General features: G+C 46.3%; 1 protein-coding gene across 5 annotated transcripts in view; it reads left to right on the top strand.

The window, feature by feature from the left end:
* Positions 1–16,337, top strand: part of LOC147252687 (abl interactor 2-like) — a 50,835-nt gene that overhangs the window by 30,439 nt on the left and 4,059 nt on the right. For 2 of the 5 annotated variants that reach the window (XR_015118789.1, XM_086221057.1), the window contains exons 5-11: positions 557–660; positions 7,326–7,478; positions 9,760–9,881; positions 10,129–10,398; positions 10,638–10,802; positions 10,955–11,035; positions 15,478–15,663. Coding sequence is in view for 4 of the 5 variants with exons in the window: in XM_086221057.1 (XP_086077183.1) it covers positions 557–660; positions 7,326–7,478; positions 9,760–9,881; positions 10,129–10,398; positions 10,638–10,802; positions 10,955–11,035; positions 15,478–15,663 (1,081 nt within the window). In the remaining variant the exon portion in view is untranslated. The remainder of the gene's footprint in view (positions 1–556; positions 661–7,325; positions 7,479–9,759; positions 9,882–10,128; positions 10,399–10,637; positions 10,803–10,954; positions 11,036–15,477; positions 15,664–16,337) is intronic. The other 3 variants (XM_086221059.1, XM_086221060.1, XM_086221058.1) reach the window with 2 other exon arrangements.

Consider the following 16,337-nt stretch of genomic DNA (forward strand, 5'->3'; position numbering starts at 1 on the left):
GGTTAAAGAAGCAGCAGAACTTCACTCTGTCATGGCTCCAGACAACATACATGCGTAGTCAAGCTGACTGTTGTGGTCCACAGGTTCCTCCAACCTGACCAGAAGTCATGTAGCATGCAGGATTCACACTAAAAGTGTATGTTTGCTGAAAAAAGGCACATGTGAAACAATAATCTGATTCATGAAACTGCGCATCTGCTGACCTGCAGCAGTTTCCTTTGTCTAATCAACATCCGCTGTTTGACCTGAACAGCATCTGTGTCCCGTTTCTCCCGTCTCCAACATGTTCTTTCGCCTGGCGGTGCTGACATCCTTCGTCAGTGTTGTTTTTGTGGATCACCTTTGTTGTGTACATCAGTTTCCGGCACCATTTTGTGTATTTGACCCTTATAAAGCTTTGAACAGGTCTTTGTTGTGACCTCGATCCCAACAGAACAAATAACGGTCCCTTAACAGTTGTAAGGTTCCGTTGTGTGAAGGCTCAGACAGACCTGGTCAACAGCACCGACGTGCATTATCCACCAAATGAGACTGAGGTACAACCTTGTTTCAACAGGTGAATGGACAGCAGAGCATGACACTAGGAGAAGGCATGTCCAGGTCCAATCCGCCCACCCAGAAACCACCCAGCCCTCCGAGAGCAGGCAGGAGCATCCTGGGGTATGTAGTCACACCCGAACAGTCCTCTGCCATGGTCTGTTTGGAAGTGAATAACCGGCCATCTGCATGTCCCGTTAGAGGGGGTCATGGAATCCATTTGGTTGTTTTGTCAGCATAATTACTCAGAAAAGTCTGAGGTGGTGTTGTGAACCTGTTCTGTGTCAGGGAATTGCCCAATGTGCAGGATCCCAGATGTGTTCAAGAGGTTTGGGAGGTGTTTCCTCAGGTCTGGACCTCACTGCTTGCACATGGCCCTCGTGGCCCCTCACAGCAGAGAGGTCAAAGGTGAATCGTCACAGCTGATCGTGTGTGTGCATCTGAGTTCTCAACATTGTTGAGTCATTGATGACTCAGTTGTGTTTGTGTTTTCCACAGAGGTGAATTCATGATGTGTGATCTTGTTCGGCTGAGGTCGAACTGTCTTTGACATTTGCAGTAGTTTCGCAAGAAAGAGTACGTCGAAACATCAAATCTATGGATGTGTCAGATTGTGTGAGCATCCTGTCAAAAGTTTATTTAATGTGATGTTGGGGGCTGTGCTTCACCCCTCTGATGGCCTGAGAGCTGATTGATGTGAAATTCAGTTTGTGATAAATGTAAAGAAGTAGGCCGACATCACAGTCACACACACACACGCACGCACACACACACACACACAGTAAGGCAGTGCTGGGACGGGTAACATAATGCACTGTGAAAGCTTGTTGAGTTCTCTGTCTTCAAACATGTAGGTCACCCACTTTCTTTCCTTCTCTCCTTCATCATCATCTTCTTTAACTCTTGCTTCAGTGAGTAAACTCCTCCCCTCACCTCCTTCTCATCATGGTGTCTCCTTGATAAATCAGCAACCACTGAATAAGTGTGTGAAGTTTTTGTGACATTACAATCTGATAGTGATGATGATGCTTCATCAGGACAGAGTCTTCTCCCAGTGACTGGTGCTGCCAGCATCAGTCCTGAGGCTACTGGATGCTGATACGATGCTCTAAACTGGATCTCAGTCACTTTTGGCTGCTGTTGCTAAATTCCTCTGGTGGCCATATTGGATGACTGATTTTCACACTCTCATCAATATTTCTTACATGAGGCGATGGATTTTGTCAACTTTAACAGTCGCTCTGTTTACCTGATGTGCATTGTAGGAGCGACATTTAAGTTTTGATATTTTCATCATCTCACATTGTTGTTTTCATTGGCTTCTTGAGTGTGTGCGCCCTCTATAGGTGGTGAAGACGCTACCTATAATTTGGTGACCTTTGGCACCTGACAGGGAGAAGGCAGACCAGCGATGCTGTCACTGACCTCAGTAGGACTCAGTCAACTGGTAGAGGCATTGCCTGCCGCTGCTGAGAGAGGCCTGCTGCTCTTGGGGCCTGCGGCGATCCTGCATGGCAAACTGGTCTCGCCGATTGTTGATGCTGTTTAAAGATTTTAAGAACAGCTTCATTTTTATTTTTGTGTTTGTTCTTTGTTACAATAAATTACCGGCTACATCTTCATCAAATTCTCTTGTGGATATATTTTGCACCCAACTGTGAGTCAGACACTGAATCTGATGGGTGTACACATATTTGGTGCCGTGTCCTCCCCAAGTATTGCTAATTTCTCTTCTGGCAGGCCTCCCTGCAGGCTCATTTAAGCCTCTGCAGATGATCCAGAATGCAGCAGCACGTCTGGTCTTCAACCAGCCCAAAAGGGCACATGTCACCCCGCTGCTGGTTTCTCTTCACTGGCTTCCAGTGGCAGCCAGGATCAAATTCAAGGCACTTCTCTTGGCTCACAAAACAATCACAAGAACGGCTCCAGCCTACCTGGAATCCCTGATCCAGGTCTACTCTCCTTCTCACCCACTACGCTCTGCATGCCAAAGACGCCTGGTGCTTCCAGCCCAGCGCTGCTCCAAATCTCTAGCCAGACTCTTCTCTTCTGTTGTTCCCAAATGGTGGAACCAACTACCGAACTCTGTGCGTTCTGCTGAGTCCCTTTCTACTTTTAAGAGACAGTTGAAGACTCAATTGTTCAGAGAGCACCGAGGCACTGAACCTGACTCTGCTCCTCTTTGTCCTGTGGTAGAATCAGTCAGAGGGTCCAAGACCCAGCACTTAGTGACTATGTAGCACTAACTGTGTTGTGTCATGTTGTATGTCTGTTATTTAAAAAAAAAAAAGGGAGGGGGGGGGGTGACACTTCTTCTGCCACTAGATGGCAGTACCTGTGACCAAATCACAACTGAAGCACTTTTGCGCTTCCTATGGACTTTTCCTTAATTAGGTCTAAATTCTTGCTTGTGTTGTACGTCGCTTTGGACAAAAGCATCTGCTAAATGAAATTGTAGAATTGTAATTTTGCTTTGCGAAGAACTGCTACTGACAAATTGAGCCATTTCCCCTTCAGGTGACAGAGACCATTCTGCACAACTTTTATGTGGACGATTGTGCCAAATCTGTTGCCAAAGAGTCTGAAGTGATCAAACTGGTAAAAGATCTTACTGCATTTTGCAGCAAAGATAGGTTCCAGCTTACTCAGTGGGTTAGTAATAGCTGGGATGTTCTAACATGCATTCCAGTAGAACAAAAAGCAAAAGGAATTAGGTTATTGGATCTTGATAGACTATCTGCCCGTTGAAAGAGCATTGGGACTGTAGTGGTGCGTGGATTCCGACAATTTCCAGTTTGACATCAATTTAAGTCAAAAGCCACACACCGGCAGAGGCATATTGTCTGTTGTCAGCTCTATCTTTGATCCTCTTGGCTTTCTCACTCCTCTCATTCTTCCAGCCAAGCAGTTGCTACAAGAGCTCTGCCAAAGGGGCTTTAGATGGGACGAGCCTTTGCCGTTGCCTGAGTGACCGGTGGCTGGAATAGACAGCCAGCAGCCTGGAGAGACTCAAGAGCTTCAGCGTGCCATTGTGCCTGAAACCCCTTGGCTATGGAGTGATGAAACGTGCCGAACTGCATCACTTTGCCAACACCAGTAAGAGTGGCTATGGCTCTGTCAGCTACATCATACAAGTGAGTCAGCAGGATATGGTGCATGTCGCTTTTTTCCTGAGAAAGTCTAGAGTCCTTCCACTGAAGACCATCACCGTGCCAAGGTTAGAACTTGCAGCCACTACGCTGCTGATAAAGTTGGACAGAATGCTGCGTAAGGAAATGCATATGGACTTAAAGCCCTTAGTGTTCTGGACTGACAATCAAACAGTATTTAAGTACAGTGATTCTGCAAGATTTAAGACTTATGTTGCAAACCGGGTCTCATTGATCAGAGACCATACAAGTCTCTCTCACTGGAGATATGTATCCAGCAAAGACAATCCTGCTGATGACGGTTCTAGAGGACTGATTTAAGAAAGATCATTGAACAGAGGAGATGGATTCATGCCCCTGATTTCCTTTGGAAGTCAAAGGAAAGTTGGCCAGTGATGAAAGCATTTGTCTCCATGTTTCAGAATGATTCAGAGGTAAGGACAGCCACTGCTGTGTTTGCAGCAGTGGTGAAAACTGAAACACCCACCGACAAGCTTATTCTGTACTTTCAGACTGGATGAGACTACTGAAGGCTTTGGCATGGTACCTCAGACTGAAGGGCGCTTTGAGGGCAAGGACAAAAGAAAAGGAATATCCCTCACCTCAAATCACTCATTCAAGTAGGAGAAAGGTTAGCATTCGATCTGAGGATTTCAGGACCAACACTGGTGGACAGCTCCTCACTGTAAACAACCACGCAGATGCAGAAAAAGCAGTAATTGCCAATGTCCAATGCCGGGCATTCGCTGCAGAATTGTGTACTGGAATCCTCCCCACCTAGAATGCATAGAAATAGCAGTCTTTGCCTGCTTGATCCTGTGCAACATGGAGACCTCCCAAGAGTAGGAGGCCAACTGCATAAATCTGCAACGCACCAAGAAACCAAACACCCCTGTATCCTACCCAAAGAGTCCCACATTTCAGTTATCCTGCAAAGAAACATCTATGAATGCAGTGGTCACAATGGAAGGAACCACATGCTGTCAGAGCTCTGAAAAAGCTACTGGGTTGTAAAGGGAAGCTCAGTGGCAAGAATGGTGCACACAAGATGTGTAATGTGTCAACATATAAGGGGAAACCAGGTGAGCAGAAAATGGCGGCTCTGCCACTGGAAAGAATCCTGCCTGACCTTCCTCCCTTCCCTCATATAGAATTGGACTACTTCAGCCCAATTGAAGTAAGGAGAGGAAGAAGCACCATCAAAAGATGTGGAGTTCTTTTCACCTGCATGTCTAGTAGAGCAAATAAACTTGGAAGTTGCTTACTTGTTGGACACTGGCTCATGCATTCATGCTTGAGGAGATTTGTCTGTAGGAGGGGTCAAATGAAGGACATCGGGTCTGACAATGGGCCCAATGTGGTGGGTGCCCTCGCAGAGCTGAAGAAGGCCCTGATGTCACTGAGTGAGAGGAAAATCCAAGACACCATGCTTCCTGACGGGATACAATGGAGCTTCAACCTACCAGCCGCATCACATCACGGCGGCTGTGGGAAAGACTCATACGCTCAGTCCGGCAAGGGTTAAACTCCACTCTCAGTCTGCAGTGCATCAATGATGAAGGCCTTCAGACCATGTTCTGTGAAGCCGAGGCTATCCTGAACAACCGACCCCTCTCCACAGTGTCATCAGACCCACACAACTTAGAGCGCCTGACTCCCAATCACATCCTCTTGCTCAAATCCCTTCCCATTTTGCCTCCGAGAACCTTTCTGAAGTCCAACCTCTATGCCAGATGCCACTGGAAACAGGTCCAGTACATGGCAGACCTCTTCTGGCACAGACAGACCAAGGAGTACCTCCTCTTGCTGCAAGAAATGGACAAAAATGAAAATGAACCTGAATGCTGGACACATTGTCCTGGTGGTGGACCCTGCAGCTCCCCGAGGGTCCTGGCCATTAGGAAAAGTGCTGGAGACCAGACCAGACGACAAGGGTCTAGTTCGATCAGTGAGGCTCCAGACAAAGACTTCAGTCCTTGAGGGACCTATTACTTAGGCCGAATACTTGGGGCGGATGAGTGACCAGTGTCTCCTGATCCCAGTAGAAAGGAATGTAATGTGTACATCTCCTTATCATATTCAAACATTTCACTACGTGCCTATGGTTCCTTTATTAGATATTAAAAGAAATTGATTCTAGGGAAGGGGCTGCACGGTGGTGCAGTGGTCAGCACTGTGGCATCACAGCAAGAAGGTTCCGGGTTGGAGTCCCGGCTCAGGCAGGGGATCTTTCTGTGTGAGTCTCCATGTTCTCCCCGTGCCTGTGTGGGTTCTCTCTGGTACTCCGGCTTCCTCCCACCGTCCAAAGACATCAATTTGGGGACTAGGCTAATTGATTCTCTAAATTGACCGTAGGTATGAATGTGAGTGTGAATGGTTGTTCGTCTCTGTATGTTGGCCCTGTGATGGACTGGCGACCTGTCCAGGGTGAACCCCGCCTCTCGCCCGTAGATGCTGGGATAGGCTCCACCCCCCGCGACCCTTACTAGTAAGGAATAAGAGGAAGATGACAATGGATGGATGGATGGATTCTAGGGAACAATTAAGGACCTGGTGTGTAGCAGCCACATTTAAGTTTTGATATTGTCATCGTTTCACTTATACTGTTGTTTTCAAGCATGCTTTCTTCATCTTCTACACCTGACAGTCTGTTTTCCATTCCGTGTTCATCCTCCTCGGTTACCGGATCTCTCTATTCTTCTCCTCCTCTCTGATTTGACTCAAATTGCATCGTTCTGGCTCCATCTACTTATTCAAATGAGTTAGGGTTACGTTCCAGTCTTCCACCATGTTGAGCCTGCTGATACACATGTACAACACACATGCATATATCCAGTTATATATTTACATAAAAAGCAAGTGCAGCCTGGGGAAAGAACATGAGTGAGGCCCAGGGCAGGAAGCCTGACAGCTGGCTGTGATTCTATTGGCTGATCAAGAGAGCCTCATACTGGCAGAGTCAGTGTTTCCTCCCCTTTCCCTGCTGGTCAGAGTGTGTGTCTTGCTGGGCCGCCGTCTGTTCCTGGACACTTAATCTTCATAAAAAGCAGAGTTGCCCTCCTGCTGAAAAACTCCCAATTATGACGTTACAAACAACGAGAAAACAAAGACAGAGAACTGAGGAGGTGTTCGGATGTCTGAGAGGGAGTGAGGAGAAGCAGCACTGCAACCTCCACTTCCATTCATGATGATTCCCTTACCCCAGCCCTAACACTAACCCCAGCCCTAACACTAACCCCAGCCCTAAATAATGGAATATCCATCCAATAATACATTTCCCAGCATTCAGTGCATATGGTTGTTAATGTGGTATGGTAAAGAGATGTTGGGCTCCCTCGGGCAACTGAAGAACCTTCCCCTTAAAGGTGAGCTGAGTCAGACTGGTCGTAGAACATATGAGGGAATGTGGATGATCACATTCCCACACAGAGCTGTGGGCCAGGATGCTGTCAGGAGAAGTGCATCATGTACAGGCCAATTCCTCCACCTCAAACACGAGATCATGTTTCTCCAAAGCTGCTGCAATTTAATAGTTGTATTGAATATTGACATGTTTCATCTCAGGCATGTCCAGCATACAGGAAGACCAGAGGGGAACCAGTCCAGACAGTAACTTTGTCTCTACCACTGCATGTCCAGGAAGAACTCCCCGTGTAGGACACTGGAGCCTGTGCGCCCCCCAGTGGTACCCAATGATTATGTCTCCAGCCCCTCCAGAAACAATATGGGCGTGGGGCAGTTTCCAAGTCCGGTCAGGACTGCCACCCTCAACCACCGGCCTAGGACGTACAGGTAGCCGGGTCACCGTGTAAACATGGCTGCCTGTCATGGTTTGGAGCTCCTCCAGCTCTTAAGGAGGTGCAACATGAAACAGTCTGTATACGTATCATTGAGGTGGTTTCTTGCATGTCTGCATCCATTTGACGAACTTGACAGATGGAGACAGAGGATGCTGGTTTGCTCTGCTCTGAATGAGCTGATCTGGACCCTTTTCTTCTTGGTTCAGTTACTTTTCTCACGGAAAAATACAAAAAAAAAAACCTTGATTTATTAAAAAATACCATGGAGTATTAGGTAGTATACTGCACATTGATGTGTTGCTTCAATAACTGGAAACAGTCAGTGTGGCGTTGGGTATACCTGTCTGTGGTAGGAAAGAATGTTCTGTGTTCTACGACACATTTGACAAATCTGCTGCCTCCGAGAATGGAAAGCAACCCTGGAGGGAACACCAGGTTGAGACCCCCTCTGCTCTGGGTCATGATTATAAGGTGCACACGTGTCTGCATGACACTGCCCCCCCTCCAAGAGAGGAAGCAGACTTCTACCTCACCAGACTAGAGCAGTGCGTCCTCTCTCTCCGTCTGCATCAGTGTTTCCCACTGATATCATCACATCCATGAGCTAACACTTGGGAACTGTTAAAAGATTAAGGGTAAGAAATGTTCCGGAGGAAATGATAAAACTCAGGGACGACTACATGGTTTTCAAGACTATCAAGAATGTTCCTGCAAAAATGAGAAAGTATGACTTCAGGTCAGTCACGTGTCCACGCAGGAACGTGTTGGTACATCTGTGTTTGTGATGATCAGCGTGGATCCCTCACCTCTCCTCTCTCTGCTTCAGCTGCTCGCCGCTGTCACATGCTTCAAGCTTCATTGTTCACAGATCACACTGAAGCCAGCTGCAGAGTCTGTCCTCCCTCATGAACATACCAGTGTTGTGGTTTTGTGCTCAGAGCACAAACAGGAAACCTTGATCAACTTTTCCTTGTATTCTGTGTACAAGCACCATCCACAGTGGCATTTGTGATGTCACTGCTGACTCTGCAACTGTGCTTCATCCTTTCAGCGTCACACAAATGGTTGACCCACCCACTCTGGAGGATTCAGCCAATCAGATTCTTCACTTATCATTTCATTATTACAGCTGTTGCTCTGCTTTCTCTACAGGCAACTGACTGACTTACTGTTACTGACAGTCGACTGCAGGGCTGGGCACTTAATGTCTCCTGGGGGCCACATGAAAAATCTGTGAACCAACACTAACTTGAGCTTAATTCTGCTCAATATTAGTTTTCTCCCTTTGTAAAAAGCAGTAAATCATATACTTTGATTAGCTGCTACCAGTAATCAGAAGTACAAGTATATTCTGTCAGTATTTAAGTAAATTTATGAATTGTGTTGTAGGTCGAAGAGGAAAATAATCCTATAAAAGGAATAAACAGTTTTAAACGAAAACAATCATGACATCACTGTTCCATTTTATTTTTAATTTGTTAATCTTCACAAACCCTGAAAGCTGATGTGCAGTTTGTTCAAGAGAAACTGATCAACTTCATCAAACAGCAGCAAGTGCTTTGATGTTCTCAGGTCCGTTCACTTGTGCGGTGAAAAAAATCCAGTCTGTGGCGTTGCAGCGGTTCAGATCGAACCTTAAACACAGCGACTTGTGGACCAAACGAAGAGCACGGCTTTACCTTTGACCTCTGGAAAGACATGTTTAGCAGTCCGTGTCTCGTTGAAAACGTGGCTTTCGGAGTCAACTGCTTGTTTTAACGTGAGCCAACATTTTTAGGGGGCAAGGGGTCGCTGGCTCGCATCACCAGTCGCTGTGAAGTCAGGCAGACACAGATACGTGTGTCCATACATAAATAATAAAAACAGGCTTTTCAAAATAAAAGCAAAAGCAAGACAGTTGTTTTGCATGCACAGCCTAAATACTTATTTACTTGTGTTTAGGACCGACGCACTGCGGGCCGGACAGGGATGCCCAGAGTGCAATAAAATGCCCGGGTCTGGTCTACTCTGTTACTGACTGATTGACTGACTGTTATTTACAGTCTTTTGTGTTACTGACTGATTGACTGACTGTTACCAACTGATTGTCAGTCTCCACTCACATCATCTGCTTCTTAAAAAAAATCATATAACTGGTCTCCACAAAGCCCTGCTCAACAAGATATTTCTGTTGGTTTTGATCTGCATCAAGTATTTTGTGTGTGTGTGTGTGTGTGTGTGTGTGTGTGTGTGTGTGTGTGTGTGTGTGTGTGTGTGTGTGTATGTGTATGTAGTGGCAGTAGTGGAGGTAGTCATCCAAGCAGCAGTCGCAGCAGCAGCAGGGAGAACAGTGGCAGCGGGTGTGTGGGTGTTCCCATTGCCGTGCCAACACCCTCCCCCCCCTCCACCTTCCCAGGTACAATAAACATGCACACACACACACACACACACACACAAACACACGTAGCATGACATACCTACATCTTCCGCCTCTTTCATCCTCTGTTCTTTTGATATCTCTCTTTTACTCACTCCTTCCTTCCTTCCTACCACTCTGATTCCAGCAATTCAAAATTGTCACTTCAGTAAACACCAGTTATCACATATGTGTTTATAATGAATGGTTCATAGTCCTTGACTCCTTCCTTCCTTCCTTCCTTAAGTTTCTCCAACTGCAGGACCAGCCAGCTCTTCCTCCACTGCCCCTAACTCCTCCCCCTCCCCCACCCCATCTTCCTTCTCCTCCTCCTCCTCCTCCAACCTAACCTTAACTCAGCCCAGTTTACCTCTGCTGTCCACCAGCACTTCCCTGCCCTCTAACTCCGCCCCCAGAACCTCAAACATCCACTCAGGGGATTTGCCTGGAGAACTGTGTCCTCTCCTTCCTCCTGCCCCTCCTCCCTCCTCCTCCTCCTCTTCATCACCTGCTGAAGGTGAGTTTGCACCACTAACCCCCAGGAGACAGACTGACCATGCACTTTAACATTACGCTTTCACCCTGCTAACTATAAACACTGACAGAAGACTCCATCCACCTGACCTCCTGACCCTCTTCCATCACAGCGCCCCCTCATCATTTGCTAATGAGCACACGTTCGACTCCATCCCATGCTTGAATCCAGTCTGAATGATGTAACACGTCCTCTGTGTCTAACCCTCTCTGCTGGACCAGGACCCGTAGTCCCTCAGTTCTACAGCATGAACCGGCCTCAGCCTCGACAGCAGACTCCACAGGTGGGCGGGTCTCTGCCGTACCGCCGCCCGCCCTCTGTGACCAGTCAGCCAATCTCGCCACAGAACCAGGTCAATGGAGGTCCTTGCTATAGCCAAAGCCCAGGTAAGTAAAATGTCATCAGTATCCAGCTAAGCCGGACTTATTTGTGTTTGAGGTTGAGGGACAACAACAATGTTCAGCCATCAATAGAGGGTGGAAGTGGAGACGTCAAAGGAGCAGTGTTGTTAAGACTGAAGTCCTTTGTGTGTTTGCAGCCTCGCCACCCCCTCCCTCCCTCGTCCAGTTCACGCCTCAGCTTCCCCTGATGGGCTTCGTCGCTCGTGTTCAGGAGTCCAGTAAGTAGAAATGTTGCCCCAACTGTGTGATACCCTCTATGCCAGTGAAACACCAATAGGCGGATGGTGGTCCGGATCAGGACCCAACAGACGTCACCTCTGGACCCAGACAAATTGTATAATGAAAATAATAGTAACAATAACAATAATGAATAAAAAGTTGTGACCAAGCAATTTTAATAGCTTATGTTTCTAAAAAGGTTAAATACATTAAATAAACTGTACATTTACGGAAGGCTATGTTCAGTATTATAAATTAGTAACGTTAGCTGACGCCTGTGCTCTGCAGCATGAACTCTGTGGGACTGGTGCGCGCTCACGCTGCAGACCTAACACTGCAATTGACAGAAGGAAAAAGCGCGCATGAATTGAGAGGGGAAAGGAAAGAAAATTCATTCAGTTTGTGGTTCAAGAGAAGGATGGCGTGCTCGAAGAGGAGAAAGGTAAACAGTGAGAACCGGTCATATTTCGGTTCAGCATTTTATTTTGAAGGAGCATAGGTCTTTCATCAAGCTCTCTCTTTTATTTTGTATTGTTATGTGCAGCTGAATAGCAAAATGTTTACTTGAAACAGAAAAGGATTTTGTCAGTGTTTCATGTTGATGTAGCAATGACTGATAATTGTTGAGATATTATTGCATGCCCTTTAAGACCTGTGGGGTCCCCTGCTGGACAACATGTTTAAGGTTAATGCAGAAAAACAGACAATAAATACTGTTGAAATATTACTGAAATTCCCAGGCCAAGCCACCCTCCACAGGGAACTCATTTTGGCTGCTTGTACCCCCAATCTTGTCCTTTCTGTCATTACCCAAAGGTCACAACTGTAGGTGAGGGTATGAATGTAGATCGACCAGTAAATTGAGAGCTTTGCCTTTCGACTCAGCTCCCTCTTCACCTCAACGGACCGATGTAGAGTCCACATCACTGCAGACACTGCACCAATCTGTCTGTTGATCTCACAATCCATCCTTCTCTCACTCATGAACATGACCCCAAGGTACCTGAGCTCCTCTCCTGGGGCAGAGTCTCATCCCTTGCCAAGGCACTCTCTCAGGAGCATCAAGGCAGAGGTCAGCCGCACCTTCACAGATAAATATGATCAAATCATCCCTCGACATACCAGCCCCACCCTCGTCCCTCTGGTAATGACATATTCGAAGGGGATCAAGGAACTCCTTGCTGTGTTTAGGACCAAGTTTGAGGAGGCGGAAGGGGGGCTGTGAGTCGCTGAGGGTTTATTGGCTGATCTCTGATCGATGTAACAAAAATCTGAGGTACATACTGGTTCACTCGAGATTAAACAACCAAATATCAACTGAGGAAGCGCTAACAGGCTCGGCTGTTGGTTTTATCTCTCTCCTCCACATTTTTAACCTGTATTCAAAAGTAGGAGTGAAAAAGTGGCAGGCCTTGAAACCCACTAAGTGAAATGTAGTTTATGCTATTAGGCGCAAGGCCTGCCACAAACTGTATGTGGGGGAGACGAGAAGTGTCATACAGGATAGGATAAAACAACATTTTATTAAAGTGAATAACAGTAGTGGCACCAGTGTCCTTTATTCCTTTATTTTAAACTCCACAACCAACAAAATGTACAGAGCATTAGACTGGAAAGCAGCAAGTATTGGACCACGGGCCAGAGACGAGCAGCGGAGAGGAAGTGGATTCATTGATTAAAAACTGCAGACCCCACGCATCTTGACGAAAAATATAATTGATGAGTCCACCTCCATTTGCGAATTTCACCTTTTGGACATTTACAATAAAATGTAACCCCCCCTCGCCTCCCAGGGCCTCTGTCCTGCAGGCTTGCCATAGAGGCAGTCCCCACGCTGTGGAGGACCAAGAACGACATGACCAAAATAATTTATTTTTTATATATTATTCTTAAAAACTTCTTTATGCAGATCATTTATTATATTTATTAAAATGAAGTTCATCAGCCATGAATCTGGGATTTTATAAATTATTTTCAATTATTTTATTTTATTGCATGCTCATTTATTTAATTTTATACTTTAGTGGCTTTCATATATTATCATTTAATCACCATGTAGTGGTCGTTCGTTGTGTTTTAAATATGTATCATGCAGTTTTTATGAACTTACGCTTACATTATGAGGGATTGAACCAAAACCTTTTTTCTTAAAATTCATACGTATAGACATCTATTTATTTATTTATTTGTAATTCCTTTGATTTTAAGGTCAGCTCCTACCCGCAGCATTGGCACACCGTTTGGCATGTCTTTTTAATAAATTGATTTCTAAAGCCTGGATGGTTTTTTTTTTTTTTACAGTTATATGACAATCCTGGGTTTTTAAAGATTTATAAGATATCAGTTTATCTTATTTTACAATGTTTTTACTTACCCTGCATTTTAGTGTTTTTCAGGATAACCACATGCGTTGATGGTTCAGAGACCCTTGGAGGCAGGAGAACTTGATTTAAAAATTAATTCCTGTCATCCAATTTATGCTGCAATTTTAACAAGGCTTTTTAAATCCTTTTGGATTTTTTTAAATAAACCAATATTTTAAAACATCTATTAGATGTATAAACCCCGAGAGCCAGTGCCTCTCTGAGTACTCCATTAGGGTTACTGCACTCTCCATTTAACCTAACCCAAAGATGGCACTCCACCCTTTTCTGGGTAGGGACCATGGATTCGGACTTGGAAGTGCTGATTCTCATCCCGGCTGCTTCACACTCAACTGCAAACCGATCCAGCGAGAGCTGAAGGAGATGAAGCCAGCAGGACCACATGTCCGCAAAAAGCAGAGACCTGCAGCCACCAAACTGTATCCTCGCATCACCCTAGCTGTGCCTAGAGATTCTTTCTATAAAAGTTGTCAACAGGATCAGTGACAAAGGGCAGCCCTTGGAGAGTCAACCCCCACTGGAGACAAGTCCAACTTACTACCAGCAATGTGGCCTCGCCGAACTCCCCCCATGTCTTGAGTTTTTGCCTCGGTAACCACTAAAGCCACACGCTGCTTGGCCTGCCAGAACCTGTCAGCTGCTTCCAGATATCCATGGGCCAAAAAGGCTCAAAAGGACTCCTTCTTCAGCTTGACAGCATCCCTCACTGCCACAACAGGCACCAACCACCTTGTGGCCACAGCTCCAATCAGCTGCCTGTACAATGGAGGCATGGAACATGACCCACTCTGACTAAATGTCCACTGCCTCCCTCAGAACATGGTCCAAACTCTTCCGGAGGTGGGAGTTGAAACTCCCTCTGATGGGAGACTCCACCAGATGTTCCCAGCAGACCCTCACAATGCATTTGGGCCAGCCAGTTCTGACTGGCGTCCTCCCCCACCATCAGAACCCACTGACCACCAGGTGGTGATAACCTCTCTTCACCTGAGTGTCCTAAACATATGACGGCAAGTCCAACAACACAACCACAAAGTCAATCATCAACCTGCAGACGATATCATCATATCTTATAAACCTCTACTATCCATCCATCCCTCCATCCCTCCATCCATCCCTCCATGTTCACCCTCTTCTCCAGTTAAGGGTGGTGGGGGTGGAGCCTATCCCAGCAGCCTTCCCCCTGGACAGGTCACCAGTCCATGGCAGGGCCAACACATATAGACAGACAACCATTGGCTCTCCCAGCCACGCCTACGGTCAATTTAGAGTCTGGATTAACCTGGTCCCTCTTGATGTCTTTGGACTGTGGAGGAAGCTGGAGTACCAGAGAGAACCCAGCAGGAACAGGGAGAACATGGAGACTCACCCAGAAAGACCCCGTGCTGCAGCCGGGTTCCACCCACAACCATCTTGCTGGGGGCCACAGTGAGGACCACTGCTCCACCATGCCGCACCATACCTGACCATACTGACTATCATCTTACCACACCTTACCTTGCCTTACCATACTGTACCTTAGTTTACCATGCTGTACCTTTTTTTTTCTTTTTTATCCCCAATTTCTGTAACCCGATTTTTTTCAAATACCTGGTGCCAATGTTGCTACAAATCTTGGGCCCTACCTGTGCCTTAAAGGCAGTACCTATCTCTGCCAACCTGGGGAGAGCCCCAAACTGGACTCATGCGTCCTCCTATACATGGCCCGTTTGCAGACCGGGAGGACTTTCACCAGTAGGACATAGTCTGTGGGAGGATCACGTTATTCCCACCGATTCTTTTCCCCTCCCATCAGGTACCCCGATTGACCAGATGAGGTGCTGTAGTTGCATGTTTTTGTGAGGGCTTCCTGTGTAGGAAACCCCTGGGGACACAGAGACAACATTCAAACTCCACACAGAAAAGCCCTTTTGCCATCCTTACCCAAGGTGTGGGCACCTGTGACACAAAATTAAAGCAGGAAAAAAAGTGTAGTTTTTAGTTGGTGCTGCCGGAGGCCAGGAGGTGATGAAACCTTAACTTACCTCTGCCCCTTGTGTCTCACTCATCTCCTCCAGTCTCAGACATTCGTCCTCCTCCTCTACTGGCTCCTGAGAACCAATCAGGGCCAGAGGAGACCCTGGTCTCTCTTCAGCCACTGAGGAATGAACCTGAGGAGGAGGAGGACTCATCAGTAGTGGAGTATAATGATCCGTACGCTGAGGAAGACCCTCCATGGGCACCCGGGACCTACCTGGAGAAGGGTGAGCTCCTGAAATTAACCCCAGTCTTTGTACAGTTTACTGCTACTACAACTTAAAGTCTGTTTTACAGCACCATATGTAGTTTTGTTGATTGTCAAGGATGCAGTGTTTTGTTGTCCAATAGGAAATTAGCATGTCAAGGAACAGTTATTTCTATAGTCCAACAAGAAGTTAGCTTGTCAGGGATGGGTTTTTCTGTTGTCCAACAGGAAGTTGGCATGTGAGGGATGCTGTATTTTTGTAGTCCAAAAGGAAGTTAGTATATGAAGGATGAGGGTTTTTTTGTTGTCTAACAGAAAGTTAGCATGTCAGGGATGATGTATATTTGTAGTTCAGTTGAAAGATAGCATGTAAGGGATGATGTATTTTTGTAGTCCAACAGGACTTTAGCATGTCAGTGAAGAGATATTTTTGTCATCCAACAGGAAGTAAGCATGTCAGTGATGAGGTACTTGCATTGCAACCCTAGATGTCCATTACATCTTGCATGAGGGTCAGATTCAGTAGTTGCCATTTAAAATAACTCAAACATTCATCTGAAACAAACTTTTTTGGCCATCTGGCCTTCATCAGTTAGTACCAGTGGCTGAAATCCTTGCAAATGCAAGGGACAGGTAAGTTTGGGGTGAGTTTCGAGGTGAGCCCCATCACTTTTCATGGGTGCTCCACTCTTC

The sequence above is a fragment of the Aulostomus chinensis genome, chromosome 12 (assembly GCF_037954235.1).
Source record: "Aulostomus chinensis isolate RoL2024-O1b breed Wild chromosome 12, RoL_Achi_v1.0, whole genome shotgun sequence".
NCBI classification, from domain to species: domain Eukaryota; kingdom Metazoa; phylum Chordata; class Actinopteri; order Syngnathiformes; family Aulostomidae; genus Aulostomus; species Aulostomus chinensis.